The sequence below is a fragment of the Tachyglossus aculeatus genome, chromosome X1 (assembly GCF_015852505.1).
Source record: "Tachyglossus aculeatus isolate mTacAcu1 chromosome X1, mTacAcu1.pri, whole genome shotgun sequence".
In the NCBI taxonomy this organism is placed as follows: domain Eukaryota; kingdom Metazoa; phylum Chordata; class Mammalia; order Monotremata; family Tachyglossidae; genus Tachyglossus; species Tachyglossus aculeatus.
This window is the reverse complement of record NC_052101.1, coordinates 280,017-293,467: the sequence shown is the minus strand read 5'-3', so window position 1 is coordinate 293,467 and position 13,451 is coordinate 280,017. Positions and strand designations below refer to the sequence as shown.

The window sequence follows — 13,451 nt, the reverse complement described above, 5'->3', positions numbered from 1 at the left end:
GGGACAACCTGATCACCTTCTATCCCCTCCAGTGCTTAGAACAGTGCAAAGCACTGCACTTTGCAGTGCAAACTAAAGCACTTAACAAATGCCATTATTATTATTATTCATTCAGTAGTAGTTATTGAGTGCTTACTGTGGGCAGAGAACTGAACTAAGTGTTTGGTAAAGAACAATACAGTAATAAAGACAATCCCTGCCCTCAATGAGCTCACGGTCTAGTGGGGTGGGGACAGATATGATGTTCACAGAAGGCATGCAGTAAATAAATGGATCCTTCATGCTGCACCTTTTTTAATGGTATTCTTTAAGTGCTTACTATGTGCCAGGCACTATTCCTAGTGCTGGAATACAAGATAATCAGGTTGGTCACAGGGCTCAGAGTCTTAATCCCCATTTTACAGATGAAGAAACTGAGACATTGAGAAGTTAAATAATAATAATAATAATGGCATTTATTAAGCGCTTACTCTGTGCAAAGCACTGTTTTAAATGCTGGGGAGGTTACAAGGTGATCAGGTTGTCCCACGGGGGGCTCACAGTCTTCATCCCCATTTTACCGATGAGGTAACTGAGGCCCAGAGAAGTTAAGTGACTTGCCCAAGGTCACACAGCGGACAAGTTGCGGAGCTGGATTTAGAACCCAGGTCCTCTGACCCCAAGGCCCGTGCTCTTTCCACTAAGCCACACTGCTTCCCATTGTGCATTGTGGTTTCCTCACCTCCTTCTGGCCCCAGCACTTAACAACATTACCTTCAGACTGGGGCCGGGCCCGGAGCCTGCTCTGACATCCCTTCCCTATTTGGCTTTTTTTTTTTTTTAATGGCATTTATTAAGCGCTTACTATGTGCAAAGCACTGTTCTAAGCGCTGGGGTAGATACAAGGTAATCAAGTTGTCCCATGTGGGGCTCACAAACTTAATCCCCATTTTACAGATGAGGTAACTGAGGCACAGAGAAGTCAAGTGACTCACCCAAAGTCACACAGCTGACAAGTGGCAGAGCCGGGATTCGAACCCGTGACCTCTGACTCCAAAGCCCAGGCTCTTTCCACTGAACCACGCTGCTTCTGCCCTTCCGCTGTGGGTAGCCCCGGTCACATTTCCGTGGTGGTTCCAGCTAGGCTAACCAGCCTTGGTGGTGCTCTTGCCAGCTACTGATTGACTAGAGGTGGAAGTGGTTGGTGAACTGGACGACAAACAGGCCCAGTGGCCCCGAATGCCGAGCGGGAGTGAGCACAGCCACTGGCTCGGCCCTGCGGTCCTAGGGTTGGCGGGCCGGGAGCCACGTTTGGCAGGCAAGAGGGAGAGTTAGAGCCACCACCATGGCTCCGTCTCCATCTCCGGCCCTTTTCCGGCTCCTCGTCCTTCCCAGAAGCTGTCGGGATGAAGCTAATGGCTTTGCCCCAGTGGTGCGGAGCCCCAAAGGGGGCAATTGCCCCCTCCTCCCCCACGGAGTCAGTGGCTACGTAGCTTAGCTCCCTCTTTCACAGCAATTAAGTGCTGTAGAAAGTTATTGTTTTGACAGTGGATATAGGCTGCTGTCCTGTAACTCAAGGTCACTGAGCATTCAATATCTCAAAATTAATGGAGTGTAGAATTCCTCAGTTAAAATTACATTTTTGCATTGAGTTTTCGACTTGACCTACTTTAAACCTCCATTATTGCTCTGTTTTGAACTGTTTGAAAATGGGGAGACAAACAACAAGGTTACATTCCTCAGTGGAGTTTTCCAATAAACTATTCAGACTTGGCACAATCTCATTTACTAATGACTGAGTCCAGGCATCTTAAATTTAAACTTAGTTTACATTTAAGTTAAACTAAGATTAAATTGCCCTTTTCCTGATTGATTTTTGAGCTGTGCGTCTCTTTTACTTCCAATATTTTCCTTCAAGATCTAGAAATGGAGCTATTAATTGAATTTTACCCTGCAAGAAGGGGACTCTTTCCCCTCCTTCCTAGGCTCCCTCCCTGCTTTCCTGAGCTACTTGCCGCATGATGCTGTGCTGCTGGCTGGGAACAGAGGCCTATGGGCCCACTCTCTGGGACCTCATGGAACACTCCCTCACTGCACCTTTCCCTCCTCACTCATTCCATGTCCTCTTCCAGTGTTGCTTTGAATTACATATCCGGAATTCAGGGACAGTGTGGAGACACTTCATACCATCTCTCTGCTCCTGGCTGAAGAGGTGTTTATGCTCATTTCCTCCCTCCTCCTGCACTCCTCTACCTACCAGGATTAGTTTAAGTGGGTTAGGGCTTTATTCAGGGTAGGGGAGAATCAAGCTGAATAATGTGTGTGTGTGTGTGTGTGTGTGTGTGTGTGTGTGTGTGTGTGTGCATTCATATACAACATATAACTGTATATAATGTATATAAATATATGTATATATATATGAGACAGCTTTTTAATTTTTTTTTTTCCAGTGTAAAGCATGAAACTCCAAACGTATAGCTTTGGTTCACTCTAATCTGGGTATAATCATCCCTTGGTATTCATAGGGAATTTATTCATTGTAATGACCGCGGTATTTGTTAAGTGATTACCATGTGTAAGCATTGGGGAAGGTAGAAGTTAATGAGGTTGGACACAGTCTCTGTTGCACATGAGTCTCACAGTGCCCCGCGATTGAAGGGAAACCGTCTCATAAGCCCGCAACCTTGGTGTCATTCTTGACTCTGCTCTCTCATTTACCCCACATATCCAATCCATCACCAAATCCTGCCGGTCGCACATTCCCAACATCACCAAGATCTGCCCTTTCCTCTCCATCCAAAGCGCTACCACGTTAGTACAGTCTCTCATCCTATCCCGATTGGATTACTGCATCAGCCTCCTTTCTGACCTCCCCACTTCAGCCCATACTTTACTCTGCTGCCCAGATTATCTTTCTACAGAAACAATCTGGCCCCATCACCCCCCTTCTCAAAAATCTCCAGTGGTTCCCTATCAACCTCCGTATCAAACAAAAACTCCTCACTATTGGCTTTAAAGCTCTCCATCACCTTGCCCCTTCTTACCTCACCTCGCTTCTCTCCTTCTGCATCCCAGCCTGCACAATCCACTGCTCTGGAGCTAACCTTCTCATTGTGCTTCGTTCTTACCTGTCCTGCCATCGACCCCTGGCCCACATCCTACCTCTGTCCTGGAACGCTCTCCCTCCTCAAATCCGTCAAGCAATCACATGTCCCCCTTCAAAGCCATAGTGAAGCTCACCTCCTCCAAGAGGCCTTTCCAGATTAAGCCCACCCTTTTCTCAGCTCCCCCTCCTCTTTACATTGCTCCTACTCACTCTCTTTACCCCTCTCCCCGCCCCACAGCACTTGTGTATATATGTACATATCTATAGTTCTATTTATTTCTATTGATGCCTGTTTGTTTTGGTGTGTATATATCTGTAATTCTGTTTATATTAATGCCTGTTTACTTGTTTTGATGTCTGACTCCCCCCTTCTAGACTGTAAGCCCTGTGTGGGCAGGGATTGTCTCTCATTATTGCTGAATTGTACTTTCCAAGGGCTTAGTAAAGCCCTGTGTGGGCAGGGATTGTCTCTCATTATTGCTGAATTGTACTTTCCAAGGGCTTAGTACAGTGCTGTGCACACAGTAAGCACTCAATAAATACGAATGAATGAATGAATACCACCACCTCCCAATACTGAACCCTCATTTAATAACTGAAGGCCATCTGAACTTTCCAGAGAAGAGGAGGAGGTGGCCAACCAACCACTGAAGAAGTGGGGCTGCAGCTGCAGGGGAACAGAGAGTGCAGATAGTAGGGGCTGGGGACCGCAGCCCAATCAATCAGTCAATCAGTCATATTTGTTAAGCCCTTACTGTGTGCAGAGCACTGTACTAAGGGCTTGGAAAAGTACAATACAGCGATAAAGAGGGACAGTCCCTGCCCACAACGAGCCCAGAGCTCATGGCTATCAATGTAGGCAACATCCAGCCAACCGCCAATAGGCAAAACCACAAATCAAGGTTATGGGGATGCCATGGGTTAACTCTGGTTCCCTAGATCCATAGTCTCACACAATTACCAGATGAGGGGCCAGGAGTTGCAGTGTTTCATTTATCGAGCAGACTGAAAGAATAAGAGCGGGCTCAGAGATGTAGGGAGATAAAAACAGTTATGGGAGTGAAAGGTGAAGATGAAGGCCAAAGTGGATGTGGGTCTCGGAATCTGCTTTCCTTACATTCATCCAACTAGACCGGGGCTTGGCAACTTCTCTGTGCAAAAGAGTCATACAAAATGACATCACAGAGTGCACAACACAATGTGATGAAATCCTTGTCATCCTGAAGCCACAGCACCTTCACAGCAACAGCTTTTCCATGCAATATGCCTGATAGTTTATCACTGAACAAGCACACCATTGGATGTATTCCCTTCTGTAAGCTTTTCTTATATTTTTTAATGTGAAATCAAATGTCCAGTGACAGGTGGCATTGACAACATTGCCTCTAGCAATGGGACAGTCAGCCCCTTTTAATGCTTTTTGAGATGCCCCCACCCCCAGTCCAGCTGGCAGGAGGTTTGAAGAGATATGGCATCCCTTACACCCACCCCCCAAGTCTCGTTTCGTCTCCCTGTGGAGAGACCACAGATTGTGGATCATGAGTGGGGGCCGGGAGCAGAGCGGAAGGGGAGGGTAAAGGCGGGACGAAGTAGTAGAGAAGCAGCATGGCTCAGTGGAAAGAGCACGGGCTTTGGAGTCAGATATCACGGGTTCAAATCCCGGCTCCACCAATTGTCAGCTGTGTGACTTTGGGCAAGTCACTTAACCTTCTCTGGGCCTCAGTTACCTCATCTGTAAAATGGGGATTAAGACTGTGAGCCCCCTGTGGGACAACCTGATCACCTTGCAACCTCCCCAGCGCTTAGAACAGTGCTTTGCTCATAGTAAGCGTTTAATAAATGCCATCATTATTAGTAGGGAGTAGAAGGGGCAAGAGACTCCATCTGGCAAGCAAGTGGTAGGGACTTTCCAAGGAGCAGGGAGGGCCCAGCAGCCTTTGCAGCAACAGCCTACTGTCATCATGGGCTGGTGGTTCTCCCCGGGAACTGGAACTGGGTCTTCAGAGCTACATTGGTTCCAAGAAGAGCCAGATATGGCTCGTGAGCCTACCCCAACCTAAAGCCTGACCTCTATCTGAAGGGAAAAGACACAAATAATATCACTGGCCCTGAAGCATTTGGCAGAGGATTCCAATTATAAGCTTTGGAAGGTTATTCCAGTTCCACTCTCTCCTTCGCCAGTTAACTGTGCTCACCACAAATGAGGTGCCATTCAGAGACGTGATGCCTGTCTTCTTGGAACTTCTCCTTTGAGGAGACAAGATGACACCGTATATATTAGTATGAGTTTGTGGTTTTTGAATTTTATCACCAATTTTCTGCTTCCCCCTCTGTGGATCTGTGCTATAAAAAGTCAGTATGTAGGGTCTTTTCTGAAAGACCTCAGTCATCAAAGGGTTTCCTGTTTGCTTATCACCCTGGTACCGTCTGGCATTTCCAGGTTGATGGAAGAAAGCTCTTAGTCCTGCTCTCCAAGTAGATTTTTCTTTCTGGTTCTTTTGCTGCCAGGAGTGAGAAAATCCATGCTTCCCCATCAGTCACCCTGGAAAGAAGATTTGTTCTCGTTAAAGAAGGGTGTCTTTGTTAATTATTATATGATCATTATTATATATTGTTATTATATAATAATAATTATGATATCTGTAGAACACTTGTTCTAAGTAGATTCAAAGTAATCAGGTAGGACACAGTCCCTGTCCCATGTGGGGCTCACAGTCTCAATCCCCGTTTTACAGATGATGTAACTGAGCCACAGAGAAGTGAAGTGACTTACCCAAGGCCACACAGCAGACAAGTGGCACAGCCGGTATTGGAACCCATGAACTTCCGACTCTCAGGCCGGAAGTTAACTATCCACTACACAATGCTGCTTCTCTGCTTACCATAACGCTCCCTCCCTCCCCACCAAAGTGGTTTGCATAGGAAAATATGAGTGAATACTGGCTTTGAAAGAAGAGAAATGGGGTTTTGTGCATATCATGGAAGTTGATTTCTACCACTGGTGACTTTACTAATGTGTATATTTCTCTTTCCCCAGTATCTGTTGAAGGTCAATGAAATCAAGATAAAAAAGGGAGTTGATCTACTTCAGAATCTGATCAAGTATTTCCATGCACAATGCAAGTAAGTTTTATTTTCTTTAAAGATGGTGGAAGGGAGTCCTTATCAATAGTTCTCCATTATCTTACTATAGAAAGGAAATACTGTCCTTAGTTCAGCTGCATATTGCATTTCAGGACCTTTCCTGGATTCTTTTTATTTTCACACGTGTGCACGTGTAGGTCCTTGCTGCTCCATTAAAATACAATCAATTTGATCCTTTATTTTAGATCAAGAAAGTGCTTTCATGCATTGCCCGTCCACTAAATCAATAGCACAGGAGGTATTACATGGAAGAGAAGGAAAGTCTGAAGTCTGCTTTTAAATTTTCATTGAGTCTTTTGAATTCTCCTGTATTCTCAAACTAGGTTCAGTTCACCAAGTTGGGAAGAGAGGCTCCTTGATTTAGAGCTCCAAACAAAGGCTGGTTTGAGAGGAACTCTGTAAAAACCAATGGCACTTCCTGGTCAGAGTCAGGGCAGAACCTTAGGCAACTTCAGACCTACTTTGTGGGAAATTCTACTGCACGTGTGGTGGTTTCAAGAACATACTGTTGCCCCATGCACTGTAAAAACTGCCCCCAACAGTCACGTAGCCTCAGACCCATGAGTGCTGGAGACAGGCTTCCCGCACTGGTCATCCATGGAACCAACCGGGAGTGAGAGATTGAAGGTGGAAGCAAGGAAGGGGAGGAGAATGGGAACAGGAGTTTTTTAAGAAGTGAGAAATTAGACTGGATGACAGGGTTGCTTTTCCATCACTGAGCCAGACCAAAAGAAACAAATCAGAAGTACCAAAATGATTTTGTGCCAAATCTTGGGAGAAGGCAAAAGTTCCATGGGAACTTCAGTGACTGTGGAGCAGATATGTCTGGGAACAGATTCCTATCCTGTCACTCTCCCCAGTTCATGACTTCTGTCGTCCACATCTCAAGCTGGGCCTCTGCTGCCCCTCAACCAAGGATATTGGCAAAGGCAGTGCAACTGTTCATTCAATTATCCGGCTAGTTCACTAGTTCATTCAGACATATTTCTACTATTACTTGTTATAGCCTTGTCTTTCCTCCTGCTTTCACTGTTGATAAATGATGTTTGGCTGCCTGCCTCCATTAGATTGTAAGTTCTTTCTGAGCAGGGAATGAGTGTCTTCCTTCTGCTCTCTCCCTAGTTGTTAGTGCAGCTTTTTGCACTCAGTAGGCACTCAATAAATATTACGGATTGATGATGGGGTCTAGAATACAAATGGACAGACAGGGTAGATCTTGAGAGCGACTGGTAGAAGAAAGGAAAAGAGGGTATGGGAGCATAACGGTGTTGAAAGGCAAGCGAGGTACTTAGGAAAGTTCCCATCTTTTGAAAGGAAGTTTATCATTTAGGACCCCTTTACTGGCATGGATTAATTCAACAGTATTGACATTTTTTGGGATGAAACAGAAGAGAGAAGAGAGACAGAGAAGAAAGATGGAGGGGGAAGAGATGAAGAAGTGAGAGAGATGTGAAAGATGAGAGAAGAGATGAGAGATGGCAAGCAGAGAGATGAAGAGAGACAAAGGGGAGAGATGAAACAGAGAGAAGAGAGATGGAGAGAGACAGAGATGAAAGATAGTGAGCAGAGAGATGGAGAGAGACAAAGGGGAGAGAGAGAGAGATGAAACAGAAGAGAGATGGAGTCACCTGCTCTCCCAGAGACAGAGGGAATTCTTCACACATCCACAGCATTGCTTTAAACCTCTCGAAGGCGATGTTTCATATCTGACAGACCACCACTCTCCCCACCTGCAAAGCCCTCCTAAAATTTAATCTCCTCCAACTAAGCCCTCATTTCCGCAACACCCCTCCCTCCTGTGTCTCCTGTGCACTTGGATCTTTACCTCTTGAGCATTTGATATTCACCCCTGCCCCACAGTACCTGTGGGCCTACGGCCCCATTTCCCCTATCTATGATTTATTTTAATGGTAGTGTCTCCCTCTGGACTGTAAATTCCTTGTGATCAGGGATTGTGTCTGCCAACTCGTATTTTCCCAAGTGCTCTGCAGACAGTAAAGTGCTTAATAAATACCACTGTTTGATTGGTAGCCAAAGTGCTACTTAGTAGAGCTTAACATGACCTGGAAAGCAAGACAATCACCACTGGATTCTGGACTATTTGAACAGAGCTTCTTGGGGAAGGGGTGGAGCATTGGAACTGAACTGTGAGGGCAAAGTTATTTGTGTTTACCCCATACTGCTTATGGGTTGGGTGGGAAGCTTGCCCCTTGATGGAGCCAGCAAGGAGCTGGAGCTGTGAAACCCTAACTTTAGCCCATGCCTGACTTCCCAGCTCTTGACTGCTTAATTGATCCAGCTCCAGCCTCAGCTGAGAACAGGCTACCCTCCTCTTCCCCCCCACCCTGTTTCCTCCAGCCCTCCAACTACAGTTCCTGTGTGCCTATGGCCCTGGCCCTGTATATCTCTGGATCCCATTGTTTTCTCCCACCCCCATCTCATTCCCTGCCCCCAATGAGCTTTCAGCCTAGAAGGGGAGACAGACATTAATATAAATAAATTACGGATATATACATAAGTACTGTGGGGCTAAGAAAGGGACAGGACAAAGGGACAAAAACTCCTCACTCTCGGCTTCAAGGTTCTCCATCACCTCGCCCCCTCCTACCTCACCTCCCTTCTCTCCTTCTAAAGCCCTGCCCGCACCCTCCGCTCTTCTGCCGCTAACCTCCTCACTGTGCCTCATTCTCGCCTGTTCCACCGTCGACCCCTGGCCCACGTCCTTCCCCTGGCCTGGAATGCCCTCCCTCCATATATCTGCTAAACTAGCTCTCTTTCTCCCTTCAAAGCCCTACTGAGAACTCACCTCTTCCAGGAAGCCTTCCCAGACTGAGCCCCCTTTTTCTTCTCTTCCTCCCCATCCCCCCGCCCTACCTCCTTCCCCTCCCCACAGCACTTGTATATAGTTGTACAGATTTATTACTCTATTTATTTTACTTGTACATATCTACTACTCTTATTTTGTGAATGACGTACATATAGCTATAATTCTATTTATTCTGACGGTTTTGACACCTATCTACATGTTTTGTTTTGTTGTCTGTCTCCTCCTTCTAGACTGTAAGCCCGTTGTTGGGTAGGGACCGTCTCTATATGTTGCTGACTTGTACTTCCCAAGCGTTTAGTACAGTGCTCTGCACACAGTAAGTGCTCAATAAATATGATTGAATGAATGAATGAATGAAGAAATAAACGGAGCAGATCAGGGCCACACAGACAGGAGTGGGAGAAGAGGAAATGAGGTCTTAGTCAGGGAAGGCCTCTTGGAGGAGATGTTCCTTCATGCCTCCCTCCATTTCAAATTTACTTCTAGAGTTGATTGCTTACAAAAAGCTGAAAGGAGCCATGAGTCTGTCCCTTTGTCTACAGGGACACTTCTGGTTTAATTCATTCATTCATTCAGTCGAATTTATTGAGCACTTACTGTGTGCAAAGCACTGTACTAAGCACATAGGAAAGTACAATACAACAATAAAGACACATACCCTGCCCACAATGAGCTTACAGTCTTGATGGGGAGATAGATACCAATATAGATAAATAAATTCCAGGTATGTGCATATGTACATAAGTGCAGTGGGGCTAGGAGCAGAGAACAACAAAATGAGCAAGTCAGAGCGAAGGCAGAAGGGAGTGGGTGGAGGGGCCTAGTCTGGGAAGGCCTCTTGGCTTTGAATGGGGCTAGGGGAAGTAATTGTCAGATTTGAGGAGGGAGGGTGTTTCAGGCCAGAGGCAAGATGTGGGCCGGGGCAGTCAGCGAGGCAGGTGAGATCAAGGCACAGTGAGAGCGTTCACACTAGAGGAGCAAAGTGTGCGGGCTTGGTTTTAGAAGAGTGGAGTGGGGTAGGAGGAGTCAAGGTGGTGGAGTGCTTTAAAGCCAAAGGTGAGGAGTTTTTGTTTGATATGGAGGTGGATGGGCAACCACTGGAGTTTTTTTGAGAAGTGGGGTGACCTGTCCTGAATGTTTTTGTAGAAGAATGATCCAGTTTGGAAGTCCAGTGGTAGAAACTGTCTACCTTGCAATGAATTTGCAACCTTAGCACCCCAAACTCAACACTTGGGGCCAGGTACACTGATCTCATTTCTGCAGCTCTGGCATTGCTTTACTCCTTGTGAGTGTTTTAGCCTGCTTTATGCCGCTTCTAATGACTAGTTGGTGATTGTTCATATTCTACATCCTGTAGTTCTTTTTCCTCCTGTAGTCTTCCTGGGGACCATTGTGTAATCCTGTATTGCTTTGTTTTGCAAATACAATCTGCATATTTCCTCCCAAGGCCACCTATTAGTGGCATCTGGCCTATGGAAATGATGGCCGTCCCACAAATTGGGCGTGGGAGTTATGCATATCCTAGCAATGAACTTGTGTGACCTAATGTCATGGGAAGGAACTCTCTGAAATCTAAATTAAGATTCCTTACATGACTCCCTTCAAAACTAAAGTGAGCAGAGTGCTTTAGAAATGACATTGAGTTTCATTTTCAAATACCATAATTATTATTTTCTTGGTATTACTCTGCTGCTATTCTCTATTGGTCCCAAAAAAATTTCCAGACATTGGTAGTTGCCTGGAGCATAGTTATTTGCAGTTGGCTATTTGCGGTGATTCTTATACTATTATAAAGAGGCCTGGAGTTTGGACTCCTTGACTCTTTCTATTAAATATTCCTTTGTATACCTGGCTAAATATTGGAGATGGCTCTTCCATTAAACTTCCCCATGTCTTTTGTCCAGTGGTTGGTTTTGGTTTTGTTTTGTTAAGTTTCCAGATGTTTGTCCTTCATGCCCAGCCCAATTACTCCTTCATTTTGTTCTTTTCTGTTGTAGGTCTAATGTCTCTACTTGTTCTGTCTTTCGTCCCTGTCCATCAGAACCTCTCCTTCTTCCTCCGGCATTAGCCTCTGTCCCTTAGTTCCCTGAAAATTCCCAAGGTTCCCCAGTGCCACATTTGTTCTAGATTCATATTTCTCAAAGGATTTCACAGGATTTCCTTTGCATGGGTGAGAAAAACCATTCTGTGAAGGGGCAATTCAGGCTTGGTGCAGTTTATTTGGGTTTTTTCACTTACCATAGTTATTCCGTTTTATCTTTAATTTACTTGAAAAAAATTAATTACACAGTGTCAAAATTCCCAAGGTTGCCCAGTGCCACATTCGTTCTAGATTCATATTTCTCAAAGGATTTCACAGGATTTCCTCTGTATGGGTGAGAAAAACCATTCTGTGAAGGGGCAATTCAGGCATGGTGCAGTTTATTTGGGTTTCTTCACTTACCATAGTTATTCCATTTTATCTTTAATTTACTTGAAAAAAATTAATTACACAGTGTCCTCCCCTCAGGTATCTTCCCTAATTCAAATCTCCAGCATTTATTTCAAGGACTTTCCTATTACTCCCTCCCTTGCCGAAAATGAATCAATTAGTGGTATTTATGAAGCCCTTACTGTGTACAGAACACTGTACTAAGTGCTTAGGAGTGCAGTAGAATTGGTGGGTTCGATTCCTGTCCTGAAGAAGGTCACAGGCCAGTAATCGTTTTTAAAAATGATTCTCGTTGGGTGGTACTTTTTAAGAATCATAATTGTTTTGTGCTTTTCCCTCCCATTTTTCAAGCTTCTTCCAGGATGGACTGAAAGCTGTTGAAAGCCTCAAGCCTTCCATTGAAACCCTTTCAGCCGATCTTCACACAGTAAGAAGTAGCCCCCCGGGGTAGATTTTTCACAAAGATATGTGTAGGATCAAAGTATATCAGTTGAGTTTCTTTAGTTTTTATACTTCTGGGTTACAGTGGATTTTTTTATAATGGCTTATTAGGCCTCTAGACATATTTTTCATTTACTCTGCCCGAGGAGGGGCCTTAACCTAGTTAAGAAGAAGGCAGTTCTTCCTAACTAGCGAGAGTGATTCTTTTGACTAGCTACATTTTTAATCCTGGTGTTGTATTTTCTGTGTGCTCCAGATCAAGCAGACCCAGGATGAAGAAAGAAAGCAGCTTACGCAACTCAGAGATATTTTAAAATCTGCTCTCCAAGTTGAGCAGAAAGAGGTGAGCTCTGGAGGACGTTGGGTGTTTCTTGTCTTCCCGAGGGCATCCTCACTCAGCCAAGAGAGGTGGCCATTTTAGTGCTCTGAGTCAATGGCTTAATAGTGGTAAAGCCTCCTCTGACCGTAATTTAACCAGGTCTGCAATCAAGTAGGTGACCAGTTCTTGCTCTCTGTTGGCCAGTGAAAGGCAATTATGATTGGCAAAGTGGGGATAATGCTTTGCTTTAGCGATAAGTGAAAATGGTTCAGCATAGAAGTGCTTCAATCATTTGAGAATGTTAGGCTAAAACCATTTTAGTCATATTATTTGTGAGTCAGCGCGTTCCTTTTAATTTACTTATGGCCCATTAGCAGTGAAACTGGTTTAAGTTCAGGTCAATATGGGTCAGTGTTAATGAAACCTGGGTCATGGTAGATGCCCTGCAGGGCTTATAGATGACTCATGCATCAGTTCCAAATTTGAAAGCTGCTGCCAGGGAACACACCAGTTGCCTCTTCAAAATGTTTTTCTCAAAATTTTCCAGAAATCATTTATGATTTATTCAGTGTTTGTATTTTAAGTTCCTGTTCTGTAACTGAATATTATTGTTTTTTTTCCCCCAAATGCACTTACATTTTGTGACCGAAGTCTAGGAGAGTAAGTGGTTTAGCACTTTTATAAACTGAAGAACTTTGCATGCTTTCCTTTTGGGCATCAAGAAACTGGATTTTTTTCTGATTATTTTGTTAGTAGGTACTGAACTTTTTATACAACATTAGCAGAGATTATTTTCGCTCTTGTAGAGGAAGGGTGTTATTGAAGTTTGTAAAGTGTGTTTTTAATTTAAATTCTACTCCAAATTTTGAGTGAAACACTAATTTTCTATTCAGATTTAAAATAGATTAAAAATCCAGTTGCTTGACTTAAAGTACTTGAAAAAAATTTGATGAGTTTTTCCCATTTAACATGAAACTATATTGGGATGGTTTAAATAATTGAAAGCATGTCTCTGTAAAGATTTTCAATATGTACATCTATTTTGGTGAACAGGCCTATGTCATATGTTTTATTAGGTGTTTTCTATCATGGAATTCACGCATGCTTTGCATTCAGTAACTGGTAGGGAATCTAAGTTGTACTACTCAACCGAGTGTGCTATTGCATTATAATACTTAATGGAAACATCTGAATTCTTTCATGA

General features: G+C 44.3%; 1 protein-coding gene across 7 annotated transcripts in view; it reads left to right on the top strand.

Annotated features, from left to right (window-relative positions):
* The window catches only part of ASAP2 (ArfGAP with SH3 domain, ankyrin repeat and PH domain 2), a 176,167-nt gene that overhangs the window by 87,866 nt on the left and 74,850 nt on the right, over nt 1-13,451 (top strand). For 4 of the 7 annotated variants that reach the window (XM_038772083.1, XM_038772082.1, XM_038772087.1 and 1 more), the window contains exons 7-10: nt 6,123-6,208; nt 11,839-11,914; nt 12,185-12,271; nt 12,899-12,907. In XM_038772083.1, the coding sequence (XP_038628011.1) occupies nt 6,123-6,208; nt 11,839-11,914; nt 12,185-12,271; nt 12,899-12,907 (258 nt within the window). The remainder of the gene's footprint in view (nt 1-6,122; nt 6,209-11,838; nt 11,915-12,184; nt 12,272-12,898; nt 12,908-13,451) is intronic. The other 3 variants (XM_038772085.1, XM_038772088.1, XM_038772084.1) reach the window with 1 other exon arrangement.